A 26,765-nucleotide genomic window follows, 5' to 3' on the forward strand; every position below is an offset into this window, starting at 1 on the left:
ATATTCCAGACAGTGTCATTGGCTACATACAAAGGTACTCACGGGATATGACGTTAACACACAAAACAAACAGGTTCTGATTGCAATGTTATGATGACATAAAATACATACAGTAACCATGTAAATGCAAAACAATCACGTTTGAAAAAAGAATGTTTGAAGCCTTATGTATATAACGCAAAGCATCTGCGAATTGGACCACAAGAAGATTGCGCATTTTACCTCTCCACCAGAAAAAGTGATACTTGCCTTGAAATAAAAAAAATGGCAGAGCAACAGCAGGATATCAAAGTTGGAGGATTGAGTGAGCTAAAAAGTGCAAACGCGCAAATCCAACTACTTGCAGATGTGGTAAGAATACACATTTGTGTGTTTGTAACTAAATTTGGCGATTGCCTGGACAATCTCAAATGATTCCATGCAAACCAAATTTTTTTTCTTTCTGAAGGTACGAAATGAAGTTGCTGTCAAGCTACCTGAACACTTTGTTATCTTCCGTGCCTTTACTTACAAAACACAGGTTGTAGCAGGGATCATGTACTATATCAAGGTAAATTATTTACTCGTAGATAAAGATGTTTAACATAGTTTTTTATTAAAAAATTAAGCAAACCATTTACTGCTAGGGCCTACTTATTTAAAAGTCAGAAGTTCAGTTGCTCTTTATCTTTGCGAGCATTTTGAACTCCTATTTTATGTTATTATATTTTTTTTAATTTGGGGGTCCTTATGTGAACTAATCCATCAACATTTTTTTCTTTCATTTTGAGGACGTTTTTAAACAATGAGCTAAAATTAACATGTCAATGAGACGAGAATTTAAACGCCAGTGGCTTGATTTTGCAGGTTCAAATCGACAAGGTAGGCTACGTGGTGATCAAGGTGTGGGAGAAGGTCAACAACACTGGCCTCGAACTCATGGGTGTACAACCAAACCATACAGAAAACGATGAAATTAAATATTTTGAGTAGAAACAACCTACTCATGTAAGAAAATTGTAAGCGGAATGTGTCTAAAGCTAGCTAGTGCGCTAGTATTTTTTGTGTCGACTTCATAAATAAATAAGTCGAAATGAAAGGTGTATTTTGTTTGATGCCATTTCACGCATATTAGCCTTGTCAAACAAACCCGAATACCCTACTCGATCTGACAGGAGACTGTCTCCATAATTGTGTAAAGGCTTAAAACCCCGTAATGGGAACTCCACGAAAAGCCAAAACTCTCGCACACTATAGTTCAGCTTATGTATCCGAAAACTTTAGTAAAATGCTAATTAAGCAGCAAACAATATTACACCGTACACGTAGAAACCCATCGCATTTCAGCATCATCAAAACCAACACCATCCCACCCAGGTTTCGATTCAACAGCGACTTGAAAAAAGGTTTTCAAGCCCTTGACCGGGACGCCCTATTTTAAGTCATAAGATAGGGTGAATACATTCCGGCGCAATTAACAACCATTAGCCAATCACTCATAAAGGAAGCAATAAAGTTTTACAATCCAGAAACATGTTAGGTACCACAACCAAAAACGTTAAAAACCGCTATGTGACGGTGAAATGACGAGAAAGCAAAAAAACACGTGCAAGAAAAATTCGCCACAATGTCACTACTTAAAAGTGCCTTTAACACAAACATTGTCCCATTGCTCTACCGTATTATGGAATACCGGTAAGGAGTATTAAATACGTTTTGCGAGTGAGGTTGAAAAGTGTGGGAAAAATACCACACGTCACCAACACGAGTTCACGCTCCTCAAAAATACATTGCTTGGATCTATTGAGGCAATACGACTCGCACTCGTGCACTCACTCACACCAGAGTACTTAAAATATAGCATTGTTTATTTCTCCACATATTAACAGTTTCCATATTTTTGTCTAGTTTTATCTTGGTGTATTATAATTGTTTGTGTTCAAGATTTAATAGGCCAGCATCATAGCAAACCAATACCCGCCATTGATCGAAAGCAGACTAGAATTGGCGCGGATCACCCGTCAATGACTGTCATCGGGACACCCTGTTGTGAATCTTTGATATTTAAATCCCAAAGTATATCTAACAACGTTTTAAAATTGTAACTCGATTCGACTGACAAACATTTAACTAATAAAATCACGTAAATCCAAGTTGATTTCGTTTAGTATTCGTCACTTATTTTGCCAGCATATCCTACTAAGTTATGAACCCGGTAGTCACAAAGTTGAAATGTGTAGGTGTAGCATAGGAAAAGCGGCAGTTGCACTCACTAACCTTCGAATCCTGAAAGAAAGAAACCTGAAAAGCAAAAACACAATCGTGCCCCTTTGCAGTTAAAACAAATAGCTCTATATATAAAGCTTTTTTTACAAATTGGACATTATTTGCCGATATACTGTGTTTAAATGTGGATAGAATCAATACAGACGCTTGAAGCCCGAAAGGACAAATTATATGTTTTGTGGCCGTAATGTTTTACGCCAATTAAAATAATCAGCGGTTCATTATAGTTACATTAAAGTAAACGTCATAAGCCTATCTAAATTTGGTTTGTCGTGACTCGTTTTAACAAACCAAGCATTTAGAGCTAAAGTTTCTGTAACCTACAAACTGCTCATAAACTGTGAAATAACTCTCCGAATTATTAAAGTGTTCAGTACTTCTGAAGCGTCCGAAGAATTTAGCTCAAAAAATGTACATTGTATTGTACAGCTTCCTGAAAAAATTGCTAATTTTTCAATGCATCACAATTTGTCTTTTTAAGAAGATTTTACGCATGTCAAAATGACGTCGATCACAGTAATGCATCAAATAACACATGAACAGTCCAAAATTTAATGTTTGGTGTGTTTTTAGCAAGCGTCGAAAACACTTTTTACAAAAAATATTCATAAGTTATTATTTGTTTATTTTTTGCTATTTAGCATTTAAACAATTTTGTTGGGTCCTAGCAATACATTTGACTCTTGCTGACGACAGATACGTTGTAATTTTTGTTGTGGGTGGGATCTTTCCTGCACTAAAATTTGACATCAAATGAACTTACGCACGCAACTTCAACAGATGCCAGCCACGCGTTTATGAAAAGATGGAGGTGTGTGCAACAGCATCATATCCTCAGGAAAAAGTGTTGTCGGATCATGACGAAGTTCATTTGGGATCAGAAGCGTTATCGATAATGACTTTTATTATCTACTCTCTACTGCATTGCAACAAGCCAGAACAAACAATTAAATGTATTTGTTCAACTTAAGTCGTTTTGAACTGTAAAGTGGTCAATTCAATTAACTTCATTTGCCTAGGCCTACATTTTGTTTGTCCAAAACCATATGAAACGCTGATTTTATTTTGCAATGCATTTCCCGAAATGCTCTTCAGTGTAAATCTGCTTCTTTGAACAAACTGCTATATTTGCTAAATGTGATAAAGATATGTTATTCTCAGGCAAAATACTTTCGTACCAAGCGGGGATTCAGCAAAGTTGACAACTGCCTGATTTTGACTATCAAATCATTCAAATTTGGATCAGGTAATTAGGTTGTAAAATGCATTTCAACGCTCTAGTCCCGTAGTCAAGTGCAATTTAAACGCGCTAAAACGCCTTTTAAGGATCAACCACAGTTATAGACAGAATTTTGCAAGACACGCGACTGTCCACCTCACAAAAGAAAAAAGGTGTTTTATTAGATGAACGACAAAGCGTTGGTTTGCATTATTTATAACATCTCTTGGTGTGTTGCAGTTGGTGTATTTTAAAATGTATTTTGGATTTGGTCTATTTTGGGCAAAAATCCTACCGTAGAAGTAAAAAATTAATTTCCAAACTAACCTTCATCAACGCGCTACCTGGCAGAAAGCACTAACACGCTTTACAAGTCGCAGCAACTCGATTGCGTGGTAGGTGTTTGGCACTCATGTCCGATTCTGGTAAGCGTCGTTTCAACATATGCTTTGCTTAAAACCTTTTTTCGTTTTTCAATGCTCAAACGCCGTACATCAATGATTTAGTTACAAAATAGTCCATTAAAAAAGGTTCATTAAAAATATTATAAATATAAACGCATTGCATCTCCAAAATCAATCGAAAGCAGTGATCTACCTTTATTTAGTAGAATAAGTTGTATGTGCTTTAAATTGAATAGAATGTCAGCACAAGAGCAGGAAACTGTACCTGGAGGATTGAGTGAGCAAAAAACTGCGAACGCGCAAATCCAAATAATTGCAGACGTGGTAAGAAAAACATTTGTCTGTGTGAAATCAATGCTTCCAATTGTTTTGCCACAGAACAACGTTTCGATGGTTGTTTTTTTTAAACGCTATTTTTTTCTAAAGGTAAGAAATAAAGTCGCTGCCAAGATACCAGATGGGTTGATCATCTTCCGTGCTTTTACTTACAAAACACAGGTTGTAGCCGGGATCATGTACTATATCAAGGTAAATTAATCAATGCCACACTAATACGTTGATATCTTTTACAAAATATATGTTTAACAAGGTTTAACTTCGGCAGCAAAGAAGCAATATTGACTCTTGCTTATCGCGAATATATTGACCATTTTTCTCTAATGTTTATTAGCCGCTGGGAATGTATTGAACTTTCAACTGTTCTGGTTTCATTATATAAATTATCCTGGATTAAATATCACTGGTTCAGTTGTTCTTTATCTTTGCGAGTAAGCCCCTATATCAGTAGTTCTCAAACTGTGCGTCGCGACGCCCTGGTGCGTCGTTTTAATTTTCCAAGGGCGACGCAGAATAGTTCTGTTTCGTGGCTTTTTGATGATGTATCAACAAACACAACTTGAATAATAAGTTTCCTCATTAACTTTTATTTGCTGGTCAGTCGCAAGTCCAGAAAACTTTTCCAGAATAAAAAACAAAAAAAGTCGCATCAAAAAAAAGTTTGAGAACCACTCCCCCATATAATTAATTACCCATAATCCAACCTAGGTCCAGAACCACTGGATAAAAGAATACATTACAATAGGACCAGATTTAACACCACATGTTGGTTGATTTTACAGGTCCAAATCGACAGGTTAGGCTACGTAGTGATCAAAGTCTGGGAAAAAGTGAACAACACCGGTCTCGAATTCATAGCCGTACAACTAAATCATACAGAAGACGACGAAATCAAACCATTTGAGTAGAAACAACACATCTATAAAAAGAGTTACTTTATAATCAGAAAATATTAAAGTTAGCCGATGCGCTTGTATTTTTCAGGTTGCCTAAATAAATAAATAAGTTAAAATAAAATGTGTATTTTGTTTGATGACATTTTCACGTAACGTGCAACGAATGACGAAATAAAACATTGTATTACTGTATACCATACGAGTCTGACCTTTCCAGGCTGCTCCGTACACTGGTACCTGTAAAATTTAATCTGTTTACCATCAACCAACATTTCTGTTCTCTGTCAGTATGTCCATTGTTAAATCTAGTCATGCAATCTTAAAATGGCCTAATGTCAATGTTTGAGCATTAATTGCTTTCATAAATGAAAGTTCTTGTGTAGTTTTACGTTTACGTAGGCATTCGAGGTTTTGATTTAAAAAAAACATCCACAAAGCTTCACATGCTTTTCACTGGTAAAATTCGCCAGGCAGAATTAAAAGCTGAACAAATGTTAAGACTTGACAAGTAAAAACTTAAAAATAGTAATTTAACTGGACAGTATTAGACCCACTTACATGAAGCATGGTCGTCGACGATCACATTAATATCGTGAAATATATATATTTCGCCAAAGTGGGATCTTTAGTTCTTTATTCAAATAAAATTACACATCAAAATGTGTTTATCACAACATATGTTAGTAGTTTGTGCAACGTTTTCTTTTGTTACTTTTAATTGTGAATTTAAAAAAAACAAGTGACTACTTTATCATGTACTCTTGTCCCTTCAAATAAAACTGTAAACTTTTGTGAGAGGTCAAACTTTTTACGGTCGTATAAACCTTTCGATTTGGTCGAACACACGCAAGTATGACGATGTTTTCCTAAAATGGCCAATTGTAAGGCCTCCACAAGCATATATTGACAAACTAAGATTAACAGCAATAAAACATTGTGCCTAAGGAAGTTTTGGTGGAAATAAAATATTAAAAATCACCGATCCCTGTTTCTAATAAAAACCTAATTATTCTATGTCGAACAGTCGAAAATAATTGTCATAAGCAGACTATGGTTTGATACAAAATCGTTCAGAAATTTTAACGACAAACTTAATGGTCATTAGAAAAAAAATTTCTAAAAAAAGATGTTTTTCTTAAAAAATTACAACAAAAATGTTTAACACGCGCCATTTTAGCCGTACCTTAGTCTGCATTGTACGTCTATATTTACATTTCCAGGTCCGGACCTGAATAATGCTCAAATAAAATCACCAATTTAATGTTAAATCAGCGACAAATTGCGACACACTTTACAATTCGCTGAACTAAAAAATGAAAAACCACAACAATAATCAGTCAAATATTATAATATTTGTTCGCCGGGGTAAATCAAATGAAAAGCACTTTTTAGTCGGAAACGAATGTGCAAAGTTCATTTAAGTTTAACGCTGTTACCAATAACGATCCGCTCCCGTGGTATAAAAGCGGCAGAGGTATCAAAGTCAGTCCACAGTTCCTATTGATCTCTTTAGGTGACTTAAACATGAATACGAAAGTTGGTAATTTGTTTTTGGTTCTTTGTTTTGTCTCCGTTATTGCGGCTTCTACAGTTGTTGTAAGGTAAGCTGTATTTTTAGCCTTGCATTATTTGTACAGTCATTGGATAATGGGTCTGAAATTGTTTTGTTTTAATTTTTAGGGATCTAAACACCAAAGCTATTGACTTGACTTTGCAACCCGGGCAGACTGGAGAAGCAGTTGTTGATGCATGTCTCCTTAAAATCCACAATCTGCCAATTTTCGCCAACGATTTTGGTTTTATGAAACGAATAGCTCTAGTTGAAACTAATTTCGGTACAAACTCTATTGTAAACGGAGGAATATGGCAGGTAAAATTTTTGTTCATTTTTGGTTAAAATGAATATCTAAAATACAAATGCGTATTTTTTAGGTAAATCAAGTTGTTCTGACTGCTCTTGGACAATATCAATTTTCAACCATCTTCGCAACTACCATTGAACTTGCATTGAACATAGATATTTCTGATTTTACAAACATTGACTTCAGGTAAATGGTTTTGTACAGTTAAACAAGTTTCGTTAACTTAATCAAGCAACATAGCTTGTCAGTTTGGACACGATGGCAGAGGGAAAAGTAATCATAAATGTCTTAACGTTGATGCCTTAAAACTGACCAATAAAAAACGCCATCAAATCTCTTTTGAAAATTTTACGAAAGTGAGTTTTATGTAATTTTGTTTCAGTGTTCCCTTATGGTCCGCCTTGGCTGCGCGTCTGTTTATATACATTGAAATACAAGGTAAACTACCAGGAAGTGTAAGCGACCAAGCTGTCTGGTGGAGCGCAAACTATAACCTGGAAGGAAACTCAGCTAATTTTGTCACCATAGTAAATCAATTTGAATCCACCTCAGGTTAGTTGTTTATAACTCAGTGAACCAATCTCCTTTGCTTTAACAGTTGTTAAAACATCTTGACTTCGACCTACACGACTTTTTAATGTGGTCGGCGAAATGGTTTTAATGTGTCAGGAAGTGAAACTGTTAGATTTAACATGCCACAACAATACTGTATACAGTTTTCCAGCAAGTTTTGATAGTCTTCAATTAACATAAAAAAGTAACTTTGGAACCAATAATTTCGGCAGGTTGTACCATCGACAAAATGGATCTTTGGTTTTTGGTGGACGGCTCTGGTAGCGTAGCTAAAGAGGACTTCGCTCTCGCAATGAACTTCGTCGGTGAGCTTTCTAGAAATTTCGACATCGCTCCGGACAAAGTACGAACCGGCTTCTCAACCTACACCAAAGAATACCAAGTCGTCAGCCAATTTGACCAACATACCTCAAACGACGAGTTTTACGATGTGGTGATTAACACCAGCAAACCAGGAGGTAACAGAGTTCAACGAAATTTCTTCTGCTCAAGTTTTCATTGTGTTTCAAATTTGATTGACAGGTGGAACGTACACTGGTGCAGCCATTAGAAAGGTGACCGATACCGGATTTACCGAAGAAAATGGGGCAAGGCCGTTGTCTATGGGAGTACCTCGTGTGCTTATTGTAATGACGGATGGACAGAGTCACGATAACGTAACAAGTCCTTCCGAAAACGTAAGGGCGCGTAAGGCCAGAAAACTTGATAATTTTTTTTGATGTTTGACAATTAACTTTGTTAACGTATGGGTGCTTGAAGATAGATACTTATATTAAATATCAAAATAATATTATTTAGGCAAGAGATGCTGGTATCACCGTATTTGGGGTCGGAATCGGTGATGGTGTCGTTGAGGAAGAAATCAATGTAATAGCAAACGACCCGGACAGCACATACGCATTCCCCCTTGCTGATTTCAACCAACTCCTAGCTGTATTGGAACACGCATTCGAGGAACAAGCTTGTCAAATTTCTGTTGAAATTCCGGTATGTCCATCGCAAACACAAATTACGCCATGATTTTCTGTATGAAACCCATAAAATGATGTTTTGTTCCGTTGCCAGGACAATAGATCGTGTAATCTTTTAAATCGCTTTGCGTCGGATCTTGAATAAATACGGGTTTGTCTGCTGACACCCTTTGATCAAATTGACTTTAGCTTTAGAATTTTACGCAGTGCGTCAGCAGTCGTTGTTCATTGCGTAGCGTTCCCCTATTTGTCCTGGAGTAGCTGCGTAACGCCCTGATTTCATTGCTGCTGGTAATCCGTTCCATATTTGCGCAAACAATGTTCTATTGTACATCCTTTGTGCCTCTTTACACGATTTACCGTGACTTTTGCGCGCCCCACCTTAGGTATGCTGAATTTTTAAGGTTACTGATATCAAAGTCCAAATCATTGTCGTATAGCCTACTGCATTAAGCTTTTCTGCAAAATCATTTTTCAATCGTTTTGTTTGCAAAGGAACACTTACACCTTCCTTAGCAAATAGGAAAAAACATATTTTATTTCAATATTGTCTGGTTTGCTCCCCAAACTTTTAGGCAATTGATTGTATTTTGGTATCAATCCTAGAGTAACCAATGTAAAGGCTTATACATATAAAGTGTATGCAAAATGGAAACCTTTACCCGTCAAAACATTGAAACTTATAGCGCAATGAAGGAAAAAAACTAAGTTTTGACATTTATGTTCTCTAATTTTCAACAGGACAACACATCAGTTTCAACCACTGTTCAACCAGGAGAAACGCATTTCTGTACAGCAAATTTCCCGTCCAACGGTTCAATTGAAATCACGTTTGATGTGACGATCACTACGACAGCCATCGTGTACTTTTCTTCCGACTACGTGAACCCAAGTGCAGCTCTGTATCATTTTTACGTCGAGATCACAGTGGTGAGTTGTATGCTTAAAGTCGATAGGTTGCTGGTTTAGCTCCCACCTCGTTTCACCTGAACATCAAACTTGACAATGCTTCAACTAATTAAACCCATAATAAAAATCATTTATTTCTCTACCGTATCAGAATAAAATGTTCCTTATAGCTTCGACATCAAATCTAGGCATAAAACAAAAGGAGGGACATTCTTAAAGGTTGTGGGTTCGATTCCCATCTCGTTACACCTGAACATCAAAAGTTTACATTGCTTTAACTAAGCTTAATTGAACCCATAATAAAATACCATTTAATTTCTTACCGGTTCAGAAAGAAATGTTATTTATAGCTTCGGCATCAAATCTAAGCATGAAATATAAGAAGGGAATTTTTTGAATTATTTAATCACAACGTCATAGTAGCACAGTTGCCATAAGCCCAGCCCGGCCCAAACCCATTTTTTACAACGCCCGAAACATTGACCTATAGAAGAAATGACGACACAATTGTGACTGAGCGCGAAGCCAGGCGCACCTAACTGCCAGCATACCTTATCAAATTGCCGGGTGAACAAAGCATTAAGAGCATATCACTTAGCGACACACAAAAATCTTTACCCTACTTTTCTGTTAGGTCGACCGCGTAATCGGTACGTCTTACAGACATATTCAAAACATTTTCGTAAAAGATTATTGACCAAGAAAATAGACTACATATAAACAGACATAGCCTATAACATTTTAAACGAATTTGGCTATAAACCAGTTTATTTCATTTTCAGGGTGTTACAGTTGTAGCAATCAACGACGACGACTTGGACGGTATAAGTTTGGCCCAGTCCTATCTTCGCAACAAAAGATCAACCGAGGCTCCTAAAAAGCTTTACTTCGGTATTCAAGCGCAAGGGGATACTCCTCTGCAACTCAACTACAAGGCTGTTGGCAGTAACACCAAAGCTGGGGGGTTTGCTCCCAAAATGGGAATGTGTATGCTCTTGTGGATCTTGACTGCTGTCGCCAGTTACGTTGCTTTGGTGTAAGGAAAAAGAATAACTTAATTGTTTCTTGTTGTTTCCACTTGTTCCTTAATTTAGATGTAAAAAAGACAGCCTAACTTTAGGCGACGTAAAGGCAACGTTTTATTGTGTTTGGAACAACAAAAATCTATATATATATTGCTCTTTTATCGTTTTGAAAAAATATTTGTATATTTGTTACGTTTTGAAATGAGAAATAAAAACCCACATACACAATAGAAGCCTTGAAGCCTTCTTGTTAATTCTACCTTACAGTCTCTTGAATGGCAGAATAAGCAAGTCGGTTTCAGATGCACTTTATTAATTGATCGCAATGATTAAAAACTGATATTTGACCATCTAAAGGAGCGGTTCTCAAACTTGGGGGAGGGACCGCGAGTAGGGTGACGTATTTCTACAATCTCACATAATATCAGATCTTGTGACTGAATAAGCAAATAAAGACAGATTTAAATGAGTCTCTTGAGACAAAAAGTGACCTTTCACTTTATTTTCAAGTAATGAACCGAAGCGACTGTTTGCGCATAACTTCATTATCGTTTATGTCTTGTTTGTGACATAAGAAATTGCTCCTTAAGCTTTCCCTACAAGTAATGTCACGAAACTCGATCAAACTCAGCCGGCATGTTGTGGCAATACTTTCGTAAGGAATCAATTATTATCTAGTTGTTAACTACAGGTTTTGTGTCGCTAGGTATTATAATTAGTTAGTAACAGGAACATAAATTCATAACTGGGATCAGCCCCGAAGCGTCTATGCAGACCAGCGATCACGGCACACTCATATATAAATCACAGTACGTCAGGCCCTTTGAAGGCGCCATACCAAATCAGCCTGTTGATTCGGCCGAATTTAACAATTGTATGTAGTCATTATAGTCAGACGTGTAACAGGAATACAAAAGCTTTCTTACGTGACAAGTTATTGAATGCTGCCCACTCGTCAGACCAGATTTCCGTTTGGAGACCTACTCTCTGAGCTAGAGTTGCTCGGTCCCTGCGAGCAACGAGTTCAAGGAAGTACTACCTGAAAGAAAAGAATTATGACAACAAGTAAACCAATACAACATATATATAATACCTTGTTTTAAGGTCAATGCCCCCATTGCTCGCTAACGGGTCTGGCCTACGCGTTGGAACCGCTTTTTCTTCTGGCCACCATGGTTTCATCTGTGGCCAGTATGAATAGTATGGCAGCTGCACACCCGAGACTATTTTTTTCAACTTTGATTGCACACTTGAACAACCCCTCGAAAAAAGCCTTCAGCAAAAAAGGTGCACACTTGACTGGTTCGTGCACACACTAAAATTTCTTCTTGCACACCCGAGATCTCGGCGAAACGTGCCATAAAATTCAATGTGGATCTGTGGCCACAATGTGGCCAACACCACCGATTACGTGTGGCCTTGCCAACATATTTTGGGAGCATACCTGCCGTTTTGTACGGTTTAAGTTTAGTCAGATAAAAACGAAATAAATACAAAATGACCCACCTCACGCAGAAAGTTACACCAATCGATGCAAACCTTGTTGGATATTTCGCATTCTAGCATTAACACGTATTTTTGTGACGTCACGTGTCCAAAAGTATACGAAAGTTGTCCACTGACATACTGTCAGATGACTTTTTTTGAAAAACGATCCCTTTCGTATTGACACAATTTTTCTACTTCTCTAAAAAATCATTGAAATCACTCCAACACTGAAAAGAGAAATGAACTAAAAGATAACGTACCCCAGAAGGACACCGCCAAACATATCCATCAAGCTTGTTTGAATCCCACCTCTTTTAGACCATATTGTCCCTGCACCTGGAACACGACTTACTATTTGCAAGTAGGCCATGCTCACGATCATGAAGCACACCCATTTCTGACATTTTCATCACATTAATGTAAATTCTGGTAAAGCACTAACCGGACTGCACGTGCGGAAACAAAGGAAACCGTGAAAGTAGGACACATACAAGGTTGCCAGTTATGTCGTAACAATGGACGTATGGTTCAATGGTTGCAACGGCGGGAAATGTTTTTGTTATTGGGGAGCATTACTGTCCGTTACATATACAAAGCTGCGTTGGCTAGATTTTTACTAGATATTCATGGCTGTTAGTCCAGTTAGCATTTCCATTTTCAATAGAAATGTGGTTAGGTTTAGCTTTGAAATTGCGAAACAAATTTTACTGATCTGTGAAAGAACAAAACGCCTGTCATGGCTTATATTAAATTCAATTATATGCTTTTGCTTTTGGGATAATAAATGTACCTGTGCAATCTACGCTTGTTGAACGTCATCAAAGCCGCCTCCATTTTAAAAGCGATTTGCTTGAGTGATTTCACGAGCACATGTGCTTTTCGGTTATGCTCTGATAAGCTTCTTTGAAAACAACCTGTCTCGTTCGCGTTACTGTGTTACTATTGAAGTAAGAGTTTCATATTACGGGGTCCATAGAGGATAAAGTGATGTTGAGATTGGGCGGCCTGTAACTTGTTGTCAGAATTTCACATAAAAGCTTCAAAATGAGCAGTTTTTTTAGGATTTTAGGCTGTAATAAAAGAATTTTATAATACAAAAGCAAGACAGCTGAAAGTGAACGGTGAAATAAACGAACAAATCATTGAACACCACTTTTATATGAAAGCTTTATGCTTTTTGTTGCTAACAATCGTGACATACGTAACGCAAATGTAGAGATTTTTTTATGGACAATAGTTTCATTTAGAAAATGACAAAACATGGTTTTACTAAACTTGAATTTCTGCATAGATTGGTTTGAGTGTGTTAGCTTTCGTGGACTAGTTTAATTGCAACCATTGGATATAATGTAGTAAAGTTTCGATGTGATTTGTGTCTGCCATTGGATTGACTGTTAACATACAATGTGCTAATAAACTAAGTGCTTTTTAAACCAGTCTGCAATAAAGCAGTGGCTTTGGACATGAAAAGCCAACATGTCCCATGTCCATATCCCTTAGGTCTGTGTCCAATTTCAGTGGGTGCAAAGCAAGTGATAAAGAGGTCAAGGCAGGAACAATATTTGTCTTGGGTGATTGTTTTTTGCGTACAGTCAAACAAAATTTGTGTGGAAAGAATACTTGCAGGTTCCATGTCCCACAGACTGATATTATTACAGTGAACTCTTGCATGTACTACATTTTTTATAGGTGTGCTTAAAAATGAAAGAATGGTTAAAATGTATCATCACACATAAACTGCTTGTATAAATGTGATACAGGCAAATAGTTTGCTATGTGTAGTAGGTTGGCAGAAGGATAGGTTTTAGGGCCATTGTTGCTTATTTATCAGTACATTAGCCTAATTTTGTTTTAACCCTTTATATACATGTTTTTAGGTTTATTTTTAGGAAATGTTTTAGGTTGATATTTTTAGGTTGTAAAAAAAGATTGACATGTCAAATTTAGTTCAAATGGATTCTGTATTATTGATTATCTAAATCACATGCTTCCTTTGATGTTTAAAAATGGATGGTAAGAACATGTTATCTTTTATTAATTTTTAATTTGTCACAAATGTTGTCTCAATAGATTAAACAAAATACACATTGGTAATTTTTAAGTATCGAACACTGTTAGGTGGTATATGATACACAACAGGCTATAAATCCACCTGTTCAAGTGCTTTGTAGCTAATCCACTTGACTCTTTGTGCACAGAAACCAACAACTCAAGTTTTATTGAAACTGCTATGAAGCACCATTCAACAACCCAAGCAGCTATCAAGGTAGTTGTATGTTGGGACCACTTCTTCAGTATGAGGATGTGGAATGTTATAAATTGGGCACCACTCAAGTGGGCCATCAACAGTTTTGGATTTTTGTTCAAACATGAATTAGCGCCAAATCAGTTTAAATTTTGGCATTGTAATGAATTAATGTAAAGCTAGATTGAAAAATTGGTTTCCTCTTTTTAGATAAACTGAAAAAGGAATTTGATTATTTTGGTTGGTAAATTGGATTGCTGTTATCCTAATTGCATACTCCAGGAACTTTTCAGGCAAATAATAAAAAAATGTATAGTTGTGCCTGCTTTATTGTTTTGTTCAATTAAAACTGGGTTTGTTTCTACACAAGTGACCCTAAACTGTTTTAACTTTGGATAAAAGGGTGCTTACAACAGTTTGTTTAAGTAACGCACTTGTTCGTACTTTTATTGAAAAACTTTTAATTTGTGAAACTCTTTCCCTTCGCTTGACCATAAATTATTTATGACAACTCCCACTTCATGATGTTAATCCACACAAAGGTGTGTGTCTTAGTTAAACTCACTTCAACCTATTCATATGTCACGGTTCTGTGGGTACTCTCTAAACATTGGCTTTTTCGGGCTCTCCTGGCCAAACAAAGATAAGGCATTTTCTATTCACTATGCCGGAGTCCACTTGACCAAATGAAAACACTTCTTTTTGACTGACAGATTTTGTAAGAAGATGTCAGGTTGTATGTTTTGAAAACCACTACAGTTGTAGTTTAAACCGCTATCATTTTGATATACACTTGGGCCAGTATCAGATAAAATTGATTTGACAGTATTGACAGACTAATGGCTAGAATGTTACTAAAATATGTTGGCACAAATATCAGTTTTATATGCTGTGTTTATGATCTGCTGTGAATGTACATGTTGATGCTATAGTTCTGACCAAAATGTTCTTGCTTTGCAGTCATTGCAGCACCAGTTAGAATGCTTTGATCACATCAGAAAGAGTACCAAGGAAATATTTTTATTGGCAAGTATTTTTGTGTAGCGATTTTACTTTTTGGGCCCAATATGGTACATGTTTATGAACTGTTCACTTATGTGAGTGGTAAACTGTACATATGCATATATATATTTATATGTTGTTGTCTGTCAAATATCAGTTTACCATACTGTTTGAGTTTGAGATGTTATATATTTAAAATGCTTTGCAGCCAGTGCTTTGCCATTGTTCTCAGCTAGGAGTTAAGTTACAAAAAGCTCCTTTTTAATAACGTGGTTACTGGTGCATTGTGTTATCTTCTGAGACAATGGCTGTTGTGTGGAATGCTTTGTTTCTTGGCTGTCTCCTAGTTACTGTTATTTACCAAACGCCAACTTAATTTGAACAGTGTTGACTAGTAAACAGTTGCTGAGTTTAACTTACAAACCCTACAACTTACCACCATACCATTCATTGGTATTTGAGTATTGATTGGAATTTAAACATACTTTCAGCTGATTGTCATTTATCAAATTAAATAGTATACAACTTTTTCATACTTATGTGTGTGAAATAAGTTATCGCTTTGATTTCAGACTGAAAAAAATGAAAAGGCTGTAGAACACTCTGCTGAAAATTTGCTCAATTCAACTTCACGATATCTGTGTGATACACCTGACAATAAAGTACATGGTTCACCATTGCTAACCAGCACATTAAGCAAGAAAAACACAGGTCACTATTTAGGCTTTTTATTGTTATATGCATCTGCATTGCTCACAAAGCAAGGCAATTTCACTAATATGTGATTGGAAACACTGAATTTGTGTCCTGAAATTTAATACCTTGCTTAAAATCTCCCAACAAACATTAGTTTATCACTTATTATATATAATTGAGGTTTTGAAAGCATTCTGCAAGCAAATCAATCTGGCACTTTTAACTTATTATTTGTGTGCAATATACCATTATATTCAGAATTACATACCGCATGTATGTATATATGTGTAGATTTTTCTGTAAGGTCACTTTTACTGTATTTGATAACCACCCTTTGGCTTGAGATTTTTTGATTCGAATTTTTTTTCATTTTTGGTTCTACAACCCTTGTTTTAAACAGCAGAAGTTACAAGAAACTTACACAGTGGGTTATATATATATATATATATAATTGTAGATGACACAGTAATACGGAATCTTCTACCCACATTTGAGGATGTTCAGCCTTTAACTGCATTGGATATTCAACCACCAATACTGTTCTCACCTATAAAACCCATCAATCAAAGCATTTTGACATCTGCAACCAGAGATAGTTTTGCGGTGTGTATAAGTTTTTTAACAGTTTGTTTTTTATTTTAAACATAAACTAAGACTCCAATACTGACAAATGTGATTAATTGTATACCAGCGAATCACATGTCGTTTTTAAATGCTAACAAAATCATAAATTGTAGACTATAAAGCAGTGATTCTCAAACTGTGTGCCATGGCCGTGAGAGATTTCCAAGTGTGCCGCGAAATATTTTCTTTTTTGAAGTGCAAACATTCCCTAGTGTTTTAGGCCTTTACGGCGAAATACTGGTGCGCATAATAAAGTTTTAAAGCCTATATTTTGTTATTGGTAATAAAAAGCATCCTTACCCACCACAATAAAGTTGAAAGTTAACTTAATTATAAGCTTATGATCAACTTCTGTTGTGTTTCCCTGCGAAGTGTGCCGCGGAAGGAAATTTTAGTTCTTTAATGCGCCGCATGGTAAAAAAGTTTGAGAACCACTGCTATGAAGTATTGAGACAATTTTCCACTTAATGGTAAAATTGCATGAAAAAAATGGTAATGCAATTAACCAGACAATGTTCAATGTCTGCCCTTAACTTTCGTTATTTACTGCATATTGTTTTTACTTTCTGATTTTTAAAGTCTTGTGAGACATAACAAACATGTCAATTTTCACAAACAATTTTGCACAGATTTTTTTTTTAATTGTTCCATATTTTTTATTTCAGTCGACTACTTTGCCTCCAACGCCATCATCTGATGTCATAAAAGATTCGGTTCCTCGATTTAACGGTAATCATTTGTGGCTAGGAAATAGATAGTTTTAGTAAACAAAATGTTTGGTTGCCTTTTATTCAAAATAAAAAACGGCAAACCAATTATTGGCCAAGAAGTAATAGCATTGATTTTGGTATGAATCAGCCACACTATGTTTTTGTGGTAAGCAAAATTGCTAAGCAAAATTTTTACATGGTACAGCAAATGTATTACAAATACCACCTCAGAAAATGGTTTGTTTACTGTTATCATAGGTTCAATGCAAATTATTCATCATATTTTTATGATTCAGATATTGAGGACAAAAATTCAGTAAGTCCAGGATCAAAGAATTGTAGTGTAGTAGCACCATCCAGTGGATGCATGAGTCTGTCAGAGGTCCTTGCTCGGTTGGCTTACAGCAGTGCTCTCAATGGCACTGGCAGTGGCCAGGATAGCTTTGGAAGCAGCAGTGATGAACTTATTGGCTTGTTGGAAAAAATTTCAAGGACTGGAGAACAACTTAAAATTGAACTGCAGGTAAAATGGAAAAAAATAATGTGAATTTCAATGCTTACATATCAACATTTCGTAAAACTCTCAATAAGATCGAATTAGGACCCTTACTTGCTTTATATATATAAGAACATGCTTTGTTTGTAAGTAAGCATGGAAACAGTGTAGTTAACACTATTTTGTGTTTTAAATACCACTGACTTTTGTCATTGTGATTCCCAAACTATTTCGACAATCTGTATATGCATCACGTCTGTTCAGAAAATAGGTTACACTACCATACCTACCATCTTAAGTAAACTTGTGTTATATGTAACACTGTTGGGGAACCACTGTACTATAGAAATATAATAGCTCAAATTATCAATAAAAATTAGATGCTGTATTCCCATTTTGGCAAATGCTCATGCTAACAAGTAGATATTATATTTTCATTGACATTTTAAACATTTTTTCATATAGTTCTGTTTTTTCATTTATATATACACAAACAACTACGCATGTACAAATGCAACCGTAAACTTTGCTTAAAGTAGTCTTAATTAACCATATAAGTAACATGACACCTCTTATGTTCCGTTTAGGAAGCCAGACTACGAGAAACAGCTTTACTCAAAGAAATACAACGACTTAAAAGCCAACAAAATGGTTATCATGTCAAAAGTAATGCCAGTTCCCCTACAGAACACACATCACCACATATAGAAGTTTGGAAATTGAAATGTGAAAAACTTGAAGATGCTTTGCTTTCTTTGCAGGATGAAAATATTAAACTTAACAGGTTAGACTTAAATAGTTTGTTTATTTCTTCATGTTTACAAGGGGTAAGTTTTAGGGAAAGGGCACACAACTTTTTACACATTCTTGTCGGGTGCTTTTAAGTATTTTAAGATTCAATTATGTAACTACTTTCTTAGTTTTTAGAGTGTCCAGATGGGCACATTACTGTTCAGTTACAAAGCCCTGGCCTAAACCAGTCATATCTTAAGTTTTTTAGTCTTAGTCTTGCATTTCTTAAATTATTTTCAGTAGATCTCGATTTTTCCCTATTAAAATGTACTTTTTGTTTTACAGGCAAGTCAAAAGTGGATTTGTGAGTGATTCCCAACAAGTTGAACCTCACCTTGACCAAGCACTAAAACAAAGTGAGGAAGAAAACTTTTTCTTAAAAAAACAACTTGAAAGGATTCGGGATCAACTACGATTAGCAGAAGAAATGAATAAGGTAACATAAGATTTTCATAACGCACTGCTTTAATATTTTGGTAACAGTAATTTTTATCTTATCAAGGTAAACCGTTTATTTGTCAAAAATACTGGCTTGGTATATTGTGTAAATTTCAACATTGTGCTTCAAAGACCAAAAAAATTTAGGCAACACTCCAGGTTCTGGGGATTGACTTTAGATGTTAGCTCTCAGTGAAATGCAACAGTCCCAACCTGTTTTAACGACAAATGATTTTGCAATTTTATGCACAGTTCAATTTATGATCGCAAATAAAAACGACATGGGTTTACGTTGGCGCTCACATCCATTGCTGATAGTGGTAAATAATTCCTTATTTAAAACCAACTTCCAGCCCATATCTCGTGAGTTTCTTAAAATAACATTGGCTTTTGCCTTATGTTTGCCGAACCCTGACCTGTGTCACAGATGCACCAGTTATCACTCTAAATTTTGAAATACTTAATGTCACATGTGTTGTATTTGTTGCTAGGAATCAAGGAGTCCACCCAGAAATTTTGCTGAACACGAAAAGGGAAAGCAGTAAGTACGAATCTGTGCATTTTAATAATTCAATCTGTCAAAAAACTGGGTAACAATCGGATGCCAGGCCAACGCAGGCCACAAGCCATAAATTTACTTTAAGTGTACAGTGGGATAACACGCAAATTTTGTATTCCAAGTCTTCAGTTTTAACACTATTCAGTGCAGCAGCGCGCCTGACCCATATACAGTATTCGAAAAATTAGATTGGGAGCTTCGTGGGTTGGAACTAGGGATGGGCCGAGCCGAGCCAGAACCCGAGTACTCGGTACCGAGCATCGCTGTTTTTAATGCTCGGGGCTTGGCCGAGCAGTTGCACAAACTGACCCGAGCGTTAAATTTGCAAATTCATGCCCTGCTAACATATGTAACTAGTGTTCTAAAGGGTGTCTATGAACAAAAACGAATGATTTTTTAAACGCACTAGATCAGGGGTCACCAAACTACGGCCCGCGACCACAGTTTTTGGTTTGCTAAATCGTATGGATATCTTTGTAACATTACAAAAAAATTCTACTCCGTACGAAAGCTTTTCTGTTGCGACATGTAGAAATGATATTACCAAGTTTCATACGATTACAACGCCCAGGATTGATCCAAAGCCAGTTTGTTATGTCACAAATAAGTCTACAAGTGGTAATTGTGCGCAAACAATTGCCTTCTTGGGTTACTTGCGACGTAATATACAAGTATTGCTCGCAAGATGGGGCTAACTATGAGTTTAACAGTCGCTTTACCAGATTTTAAATGGGATTACAGAAAGACCATATCTTGGCGCCCCTATAAAAATAGCCTCGCGGGTTAAGTTTGGAAAGATGGCGCTAAGGCATGTAAACTATGCGGCCCGCGCAAATCATTATTAAACTTATCCGGCCCGCAGTGAAAAAAGTTTGGTGACCCCTGCACTAGATGGTGGAAAAACGCGTACTTTATGGGCACGTACAGCTTTATAAAACACCGTCGATGACGTAAGAGGCTTTGTAGAGCTAAAACGTAGAAAGGGGATTTTTTTGTGACGTCATAAAGCACTGAGCGTGCTCGGCCGAGCACCGAGCATTAAAGTATCCCAGGCTAAAGCCCGCCATTTTGTACCAAAAAGTGTTGTAGTTTTTTTACTTCAAAACATTCGCCAAACCCCAAGAATCTGATTTCAGTGCATTGATGGAGGAACAAAAACGGTGTAAAGAAGCGGAAGATGAAATTAAGAGCTTGACACAAAGATTAAACGACCTTGAAAAGTTACTCGTTGAAAAAGATGAGAAAATATTCAAAATGGAAGGTAATAACATTTGCGGTTTGGTACAAAATATACGGTAGTAGGGTATAATGTACATAAAAGGCAAAATTATGCAAGCCCCAGAGCGGTTTTGTTTAATGGTCCCTTAAAAATTTATCTTGGCAGTTTTGTTTCTGTTAAAGTTTTAAAGCCAGGGGTGTCCAATTCGAAAGTACAGCCGTGCCAAATTTGGTTTAAAAATGTATTCGCGTGCCAATAATCGTGTTTTAAACGGTTTGGTCTTATCCGAATATTTAGCCAATATGTAGAACTCTATAAAATAGTTAAAAACAATGTCGTCCAATGCGAGTAAACGTTTTCATGGTACTCCAGAAACCTTCTGTTTGTGCGACAAAAATACCAATAGTTTGCAACAGGGCTAATCTTTTACTTTTATAATTGGGTTGTGTAACTTGATCACTGCACGATAATCTTTGCTTATATAGGCCATGAACAATAAATACCACAAAATTAATTGAGTGGCCAAAGTCCCAATATGTTACCATCTGAATCTTGCAAAACCTCGTGTGACATTTTCAAATGCTCTGCGTGCCACATTTGGCACCGTGCCACGTGTTGGACATCCCTGTTTAAAGCCAGTGACAGGTTGATTACAAATACACCACTCTTTTGTAACGATTTTGTACCCAAATCACTGGATTTAAAAACCGTAAATAATAAACTCAACCAATTCACTGGAGTGTTAATGTCCGAAAACGCATGTTTCTAGACGTTTAAAAATTGGCGTCCACCTTTTTCCAATTTCGGACAGAACTCAACAATATTTTCCAAAAAAGCAGTGACTAAAGTTTGAAACCGACTAAGCACAATACGACAAGTCCTTTTATCGTTAATACGAGCCACGTTTTTGGAGCAAATGGTAAAGTTTTGTCGAGATAATATTTGATTGCAATTGGAACGGTCAAATCAGTCATGAGTTTACTTACAGTTGGAACTTTAAAATCTGTTAAAGTTTATTACTAATAAACTCAATTTTGACAGAAAAACTTTGTGAAGCGAAAGACGCCAGCAGATTATCTCTTTCACGCTGCGAGGACTTGGAAAATAACGATGTTTACAAACGAAAAGAAGTCCTTCAACTATGCGACAAGTTCGAGAAAATGAAAAAATTAAGCAAAAAGTAAGTATACCCTTGTGAAGAAGTTACTGTATGATTCGCTTAAATTTCTTTTCCTGTTTTTGCCTTGGCCACAAGCTGTATGTTTGGCATTTTTATTTGTTTCGTGATTAAGAAGGGCGTCCTTTTTAGTTTTTTTTGGCTAACGCAGGTATTTTTTTTATGCGAATTGAAGAATTATATTATACATTGTTAACTTTTGTTCACAATTGAGTCTTTGTTCTATATTTTTAGAAAGTTGGCGAAATTTTATTTTTTCGGTCACGGATCACAAACCCATTTTTTTACTTACAAACTTGTATGCGTACGTACGAAAACTTACTAGGATTAAACTTAATGTAATATGATTATAGCCGGTTAAAGCAGTTGTCATGTTAACTAAGAGCAGTCTCTCTCGAGGGCAGTGCAATGGAAACTAACTTTTTGGGTTTACAAAATATTGTCATGATAAATCGATTGTTTTTTAAACTTTAACTATTCAACGTTCAGAATGGAGAACGATTTGTTGGAATACAAGAAAAAGGAACGTAATGACGTCACTGGCAAATGGGCGGTCGAAAATTCTCTGCAAAAAGTTGCTCAAGAAAATAAATTCCTCAGATCAAAAATGAAGACAGGTGAGAGATTGTTGCTGAGTAAATTTGTAATTCGAAGTGGAGAAATTTTTAACATAAGACTCGGCTTGTTGGTTTCATGAACGAATGTTTGGTTTCCTGCACCTTTTGATGTGGTGTTGGTGTATTTTTATTGTGTACATTTTTTGTGTAGGTTACACTTTTGAAAATTCATAAAATGAAACAGACTTAACAATTTTTGTATTTGTCTGTGTGATTTGGTCATAGCATCGTAAACGTTTTACATATTTTTTCAGAGCTACAGAAAATAACAATGGATAAGCTTTTGGTGGAAAAAGACTACGACATATTGAAAAAACGATACAATGCACTTCTAGATAGAGTGGGACGGAATGACGCTGTGGTCCCCAATGATGAAAAAAACATTCCACAGCGCTCAGACAATCAGAGTAACGGCACGCGTGCAACGTCATCAGTTCGTATCCTTACCCCCATACGTCATCAATATGACACGGCACCGAGAGCACACACTTCAGCTGGCGACCACGGACCTCTAACGTCAACTAGGCGTCATCGCCGACGTCATACCACCCCAAGGCTGATATCACGTGACGTAAGCCGGGAAAGTTCGGACGCCAAAACTTCGCCAAGTGACGAGACGGACAATAATTCGAAGTTGTTTTCTCGCACTACACCGGAAAAACATGTTCCAAGAAGAGTTTCTCAAGAGCGGCGCTCTTTCAGCGCAACGCCCACTCGCGGTGATGTTGTTTCGAGAGTCACGTCGCTAGATAGAGCCAGAGATCTTTGCAATCGTTTGTCGAGTAGTCTATCCCCGCTGGATGTACGCCACTTGGCGAAGAGCGCCTACACTGAAGAGTACATGAAAAACATGGACGGCATTAACAAACTCTTGTCTGTATCCGACCGCTCGGTGAATAAAACAACAGAAACTGTAGACAACTCACCTCTACCACCAACAAGTCAGTTCTCCGCTGGAAGAAACCATCGTAGAACAAAAACAGCCCCTGGCATTGCGCCCTACCGTTCTAACGGCGACCGCCCTAAGTCCTTGCCCGCCTTAGCATACGGTGAATCTCCATATTCTGAGGAATACATGCGTAATATGGACGGTGTCCGGCTGGTGGTCAATCTGAGTAGCAACAGCGGCGAAGCACCCACTCGGGTCGGCTCTTCGCCAGGCAAAAGCATTCTAAAGAAAAGCGGATCGTCTGAAGCTGTTACTATAGATGCAAGCGACGTAAGGCGGGACGACTCGAGGTTTTTATCGCCAGCCAAATCGACCACTATTCTATCGTCCACATATCGATCGTCTCCAGAAAAGTTAAAATTCAGTGAGATGTCCAATCAGAAGCGTTCCTCTTGTGCTTCAGAGCGGAGTCTTCATCTGTCCGATCTTCCCTGTGAGCAAGGAGATGTTTACGAAAAGTTTCGAAATTTCGACAGCCACATTTCCACCCTACCGATGCCGCAGACTGTACAAGCAACTTCCAAACCCGACAAACCTTCTGATAACTCACCAGCGGTCGTTCGCTCTAAGCTCGGGCAGCCGAGTTGTAGAGCTAGAGAGCGTTCTCTTCCCTCAGAGAATAATAGGCAACAGGTCAGAAATTTAAAGTAGCAACCACATAATTTTTTTAAAAGTATCGTATACTTGTAAAAAGTTTCTTTTAAGACCAGTCTTGTAACACAACTTAACGGGCAAGGTGTGTGCCTAAAGTTTGGCTTGCGTTGGAATTCGAACGTATAAGTGTAAATTTTGCTTGTGTACCAATTGCCGCGCAAAAAATGTTAGCTTAATTCGGTATGGCTAATCTTGCAGCAATATGCATAAGGGGGTCGGTATAGTTTGCCAGTGTGAACTCATTACGGTACATTTCAATACAGTATCAAGTAAACAAATATATACCATTTCCGAGCCTTTAATCTCGATTAACCGGATTCCGCTGTAAAGGAACATAAAGTGACTATAAATACCACACTTTAGTTTGAGTTCGTGCGTCGCAAACACCTCATGATCAACATACATATTTGTAGTAATAGACCCCTCTAAAGTGTATAATCAAGGGTGTATGAGATTGAATTATAATGTTATTGTTATTACAAACCCTCACCCCCACTCTAATTTTCCTAACCGTCAACATTTTTGTAAGCTTATTTGGTAGATTGCGTATTTTAGAGTAGCCCTACGTAAGTTTCGCTATTACATGTAACAAATAGGTTATCTTTGGAGCTTTTGTAAAACATATTGTTGTTCCTTACAGCAGAAGCCAGTTCGCAAGGAAGATGACAATGAGTCGACCGAACACTCATCCATTTCCACTGTTCGCGATCACGCCGGTCGCGTTGAGTTTCTGCGCGAACTGCAGACCAACACTGGTGTACGTATGCCAGCCCTTATGCGTGACGTCACTATCAACCGTGACGTGATTGTCGATGACGTGGATTTGGACGACGAGGAAGTGCACATGGGTTTAAGCAACAACCAACAGGCGTACGCCGACAAGCTTGTGCGAAAATACACAAGAAAAGTCAAACGTCCATAAACTTTGGAAAGTATATCAGGGAATTTGAAAAAAAAACGGAACCTTTAGGATTTGATTTATCAATTTTTTAATTTGAAAAGTATCGTTTTGCAGGGTGAACAGATGTCAAAACCTTTTTGTACAAGAAGTATTTTGATGGATCTGCAAATGTCTTACTTTTTATTGCAATCAACGTGTTATAACTAAATTGAAAATCAGATTTAGGAAGAAACATACATCTTACGACGTTTGATTCCGCAATATCAGAAAACAATGTCAATAACTAATGAGACTATACAAGGATTTATGGTTCTCCACGTTGTGGATATGTGGGAAAAAATTTTCTTCAACTTCGTCACGACTTGAAATACTTTGCGTTGTATTTTTTATGTTCCATGATTTTTTTCCTGTGTTGATTTGTGTTTTTAACCAACACTTGTTTGTTAGTTCCAAGCCTCATTTAATCAATTAGTAATGTTCCTTCTTGCCCGCACATAAAGAACTCAGTGATACAATGCCCGTATTTGTTTTTTTACTTTACCGCAAGCCTTTACTTGTCACAACATAATTACCTTTTAACTGTAAATAACAACATAGTCATCAGTTGCTAAGTAACGGTGTTTGTAATGTAGCAAATCTTTTGGTATTACCTTGTGTATGAAGCGTGTGATTTTTGGTTTCTCGATATGTTCCTGGTTTAACTGTTGACAAAAAGCAGCACTGTGATTGGCTTTGGAATATTAGCTTCGTCACAGCGACAATCTAACACTGTTTGTGATCCCTGTGGTATATTTTTAAAGCTTGCTGTGGCATCTTCAACTTTTTTACCTTTAGCTGTGACTTTTACTAACGTTTTCATAAAAACTGATAGCGAAATGTATTTTTGTTTTTGTTTTTCAAAAAAAAAAAATTCTATTAACAAAATTCCCATCAACAAATGTGTTTAACCCATAGTGGCAAGTCGCGCCGGGTTGTTGCTTGGGTTTTAAAAAATTTGGCAAAAAAAGATTTTAACAAAAAAGATATACGATATTTAATTTGCCTAATCGTTGCTACTGAACAAAATTATTATGTTTTGATATTAAAGCACACAACTGAGGTTGGTTATCCGTTTTCAAGCAGGTTTTGTCGCAGTATTCTAGATTTAAACTGAGTTTTGCTGGTTCCTGCCTGCAACCGGACCTCCAAACAAGCTTTAACACGATTCGGAAACAATTTTTTGGGGATTTCTTTTTGGTTTTGGATGAAAAAAAGTCTAAAGCATATCTCGTTTTTACGGTTTTGAAGTTAAAAAATGACAAATGTTTCGTTTAGGGTGGCATTTTACCGAATGTGTAAGTTTCAATATGATTTACCTGGTTTCTGTCCCCTACGGTACCTGCAAACCGGTTTGGAATCAGGAACATAAAATTTGGTCTGTTTGTTTTTCAATGGAACTTTATCGATTTTGGTGCGAGCTGGTTCTAAAGTCCTGTTTAAGACGGGATGGAGAACCTTGGTATACATATAAGCTTTAACAACTAAGTTATGTATTACCGGCAAATTGCGTCTGTATTCAATATTTTTTAAGTATAGGCCTATGTACTTAATTGTATTACTGCCGACATTTATTCATCTTTTCTGAAACCAAAACGTAACACAACGATCGTGCAAAACGCAAAAAAAATATGTACAACATGCAAAGTTTATTTCCAAAATTAATTCATATTTAATAAAAATATGAAAATAACGCCCCAAA

General features: G+C 36.8%; 3 protein-coding genes and 1 long non-coding RNA gene across 7 annotated transcripts; 3 read left to right on the forward strand and 1 right to left on the reverse strand.

The window, feature by feature from the left end:
- Nucleotides 1–218: 218 nt before the first annotated feature.
- LOC145234730 (cystatin-A-like) lies at nt 219–1,082 on the forward strand. The gene is made up of 3 exons (XM_080099455.1): nt 219–351; nt 449–550; nt 847–1,082. The coding sequence occupies exons 1-3, from the start codon at nt 265–267 to the stop codon at nt 970–972; spliced, it is 315 nt and encodes a 104-aa protein (XP_079955581.1). The 5' UTR covers nt 219–264; the 3' UTR covers nt 973–1,082.
- Nucleotides 1,083–4,125: 3,043 nt separating this feature from the next.
- On the forward strand, nt 4,126–8,671 carry LOC145234451 (uncharacterized). Its single transcript, XM_080099179.1, has 10 exons — nt 4,126–4,212; nt 4,315–4,416; nt 5,007–5,128; nt 6,801–6,990; nt 7,053–7,168; nt 7,365–7,534; nt 7,768–8,013; nt 8,078–8,232; nt 8,354–8,542; nt 8,621–8,671. The coding sequence occupies exons 1-10, from the start codon at nt 4,126–4,128 to the stop codon at nt 8,669–8,671; spliced, it is 1,428 nt and encodes a 475-aa protein (XP_079955305.1).
- A 410-nt stretch (nt 8,672–9,081) lies between these two features.
- Nucleotides 9,082–12,389, reverse strand: LOC145232922 (uncharacterized). 2 transcript variants are annotated; one of them, XR_013860957.1, is made up of 4 exons: nt 11,554–12,389; nt 11,387–11,499; nt 9,579–9,684; nt 9,082–9,512 (listed from the first exon to the last, which is right to left on the reverse strand). It is a non-coding gene; the product is annotated as an uncharacterized LOC145232922 (long non-coding RNA). The 2 variants fall into 2 exon arrangements; XR_013860956.1 differs by having other exon boundaries at nt 9,579–11,499.
- A 1,441-nt stretch (nt 12,390–13,830) lies between these two features.
- LOC145233275 (uncharacterized) lies at nt 13,831–26,126 on the forward strand. 3 transcript variants are annotated; one of them, XM_080097968.1, is made up of 15 exons: nt 13,831–13,961; nt 14,147–14,217; nt 15,154–15,219; nt 15,768–15,906; nt 16,349–16,494; nt 17,181–17,244; nt 17,522–17,748; nt 18,309–18,505; nt 18,799–18,949; nt 19,443–19,492; nt 20,647–20,771; nt 21,771–21,909; nt 22,396–22,523; nt 22,778–24,105; nt 24,767–26,126. In XM_080097968.1, the coding sequence occupies exons 1-15, from the start codon at nt 13,955–13,957 to the stop codon at nt 25,046–25,048; spliced, it is 3,120 nt and encodes a 1,039-aa protein (XP_079954094.1). In that variant the 5' UTR covers nt 13,831–13,954; the 3' UTR covers nt 25,049–26,126. The 3 variants fall into 3 exon arrangements, with proteins under 3 accessions (XP_079954094.1, XP_079954097.1, XP_079954096.1); XM_080097971.1 differs by having other exon boundaries at nt 24,770–26,126; XM_080097970.1 differs by having other exon boundaries at nt 14,147–14,214.
- Nucleotides 26,127–26,765: the final 639 nt, after the last annotated feature.

The sequence above is a fragment of the Phallusia mammillata genome, chromosome 6 (assembly GCF_965637545.1).
Source record: "Phallusia mammillata chromosome 6, kaPhaMamm4.hap1.1, whole genome shotgun sequence".
In the NCBI taxonomy this organism is placed as follows: Eukaryota; Metazoa; Chordata; class Ascidiacea; order Phlebobranchia; family Ascidiidae; genus Phallusia; species Phallusia mammillata.

Coding starts and splice junctions, on each gene's coding strand:
- LOC145233275 (XM_080097968.1), top strand. Junction 21,910..22,395: donor ATGAAAAAATTAAGCAAAAA/GTAAGTATACCC, acceptor TTCAACGTTCAG/AATGGAGAACGATTTGTTGG. Junction 22,524..22,777: donor CAGATCAAAAATGAAGACAG/GTGAGAGATTGT, acceptor ATATTTTTTCAG/AGCTACAGAAAATAACAATG.
- LOC145234451 (XM_080099179.1), top strand. CDS start 4,126: ATGTCAGCACAAGAGCAGGAAACTGTACCTGGAGGATTGAGTGAGCAA. Junction 4,417..5,006: donor GGATCATGTACTATATCAAG/GTAAATTAATCA, acceptor TTGATTTTACAG/GTCCAAATCGACAGGTTAGG. Junction 6,991..7,052: donor TAAACGGAGGAATATGGCAG/GTAAAATTTTTG, acceptor CGTATTTTTTAG/GTAAATCAAGTTGTTCTGAC.
- LOC145234730 (XM_080099455.1), top strand. CDS start 265: ATGGCAGAGCAACAGCAGGATATCAAAGTTGGAGGATTGAGTGAGCTA. Junction 352..448: donor TCCAACTACTTGCAGATGTG/GTAAGAATACAC, acceptor TTCTTTCTGAAG/GTACGAAATGAAGTTGCTGT. Junction 551..846: donor GGATCATGTACTATATCAAG/GTAAATTATTTA, acceptor TTGATTTTGCAG/GTTCAAATCGACAAGGTAGG.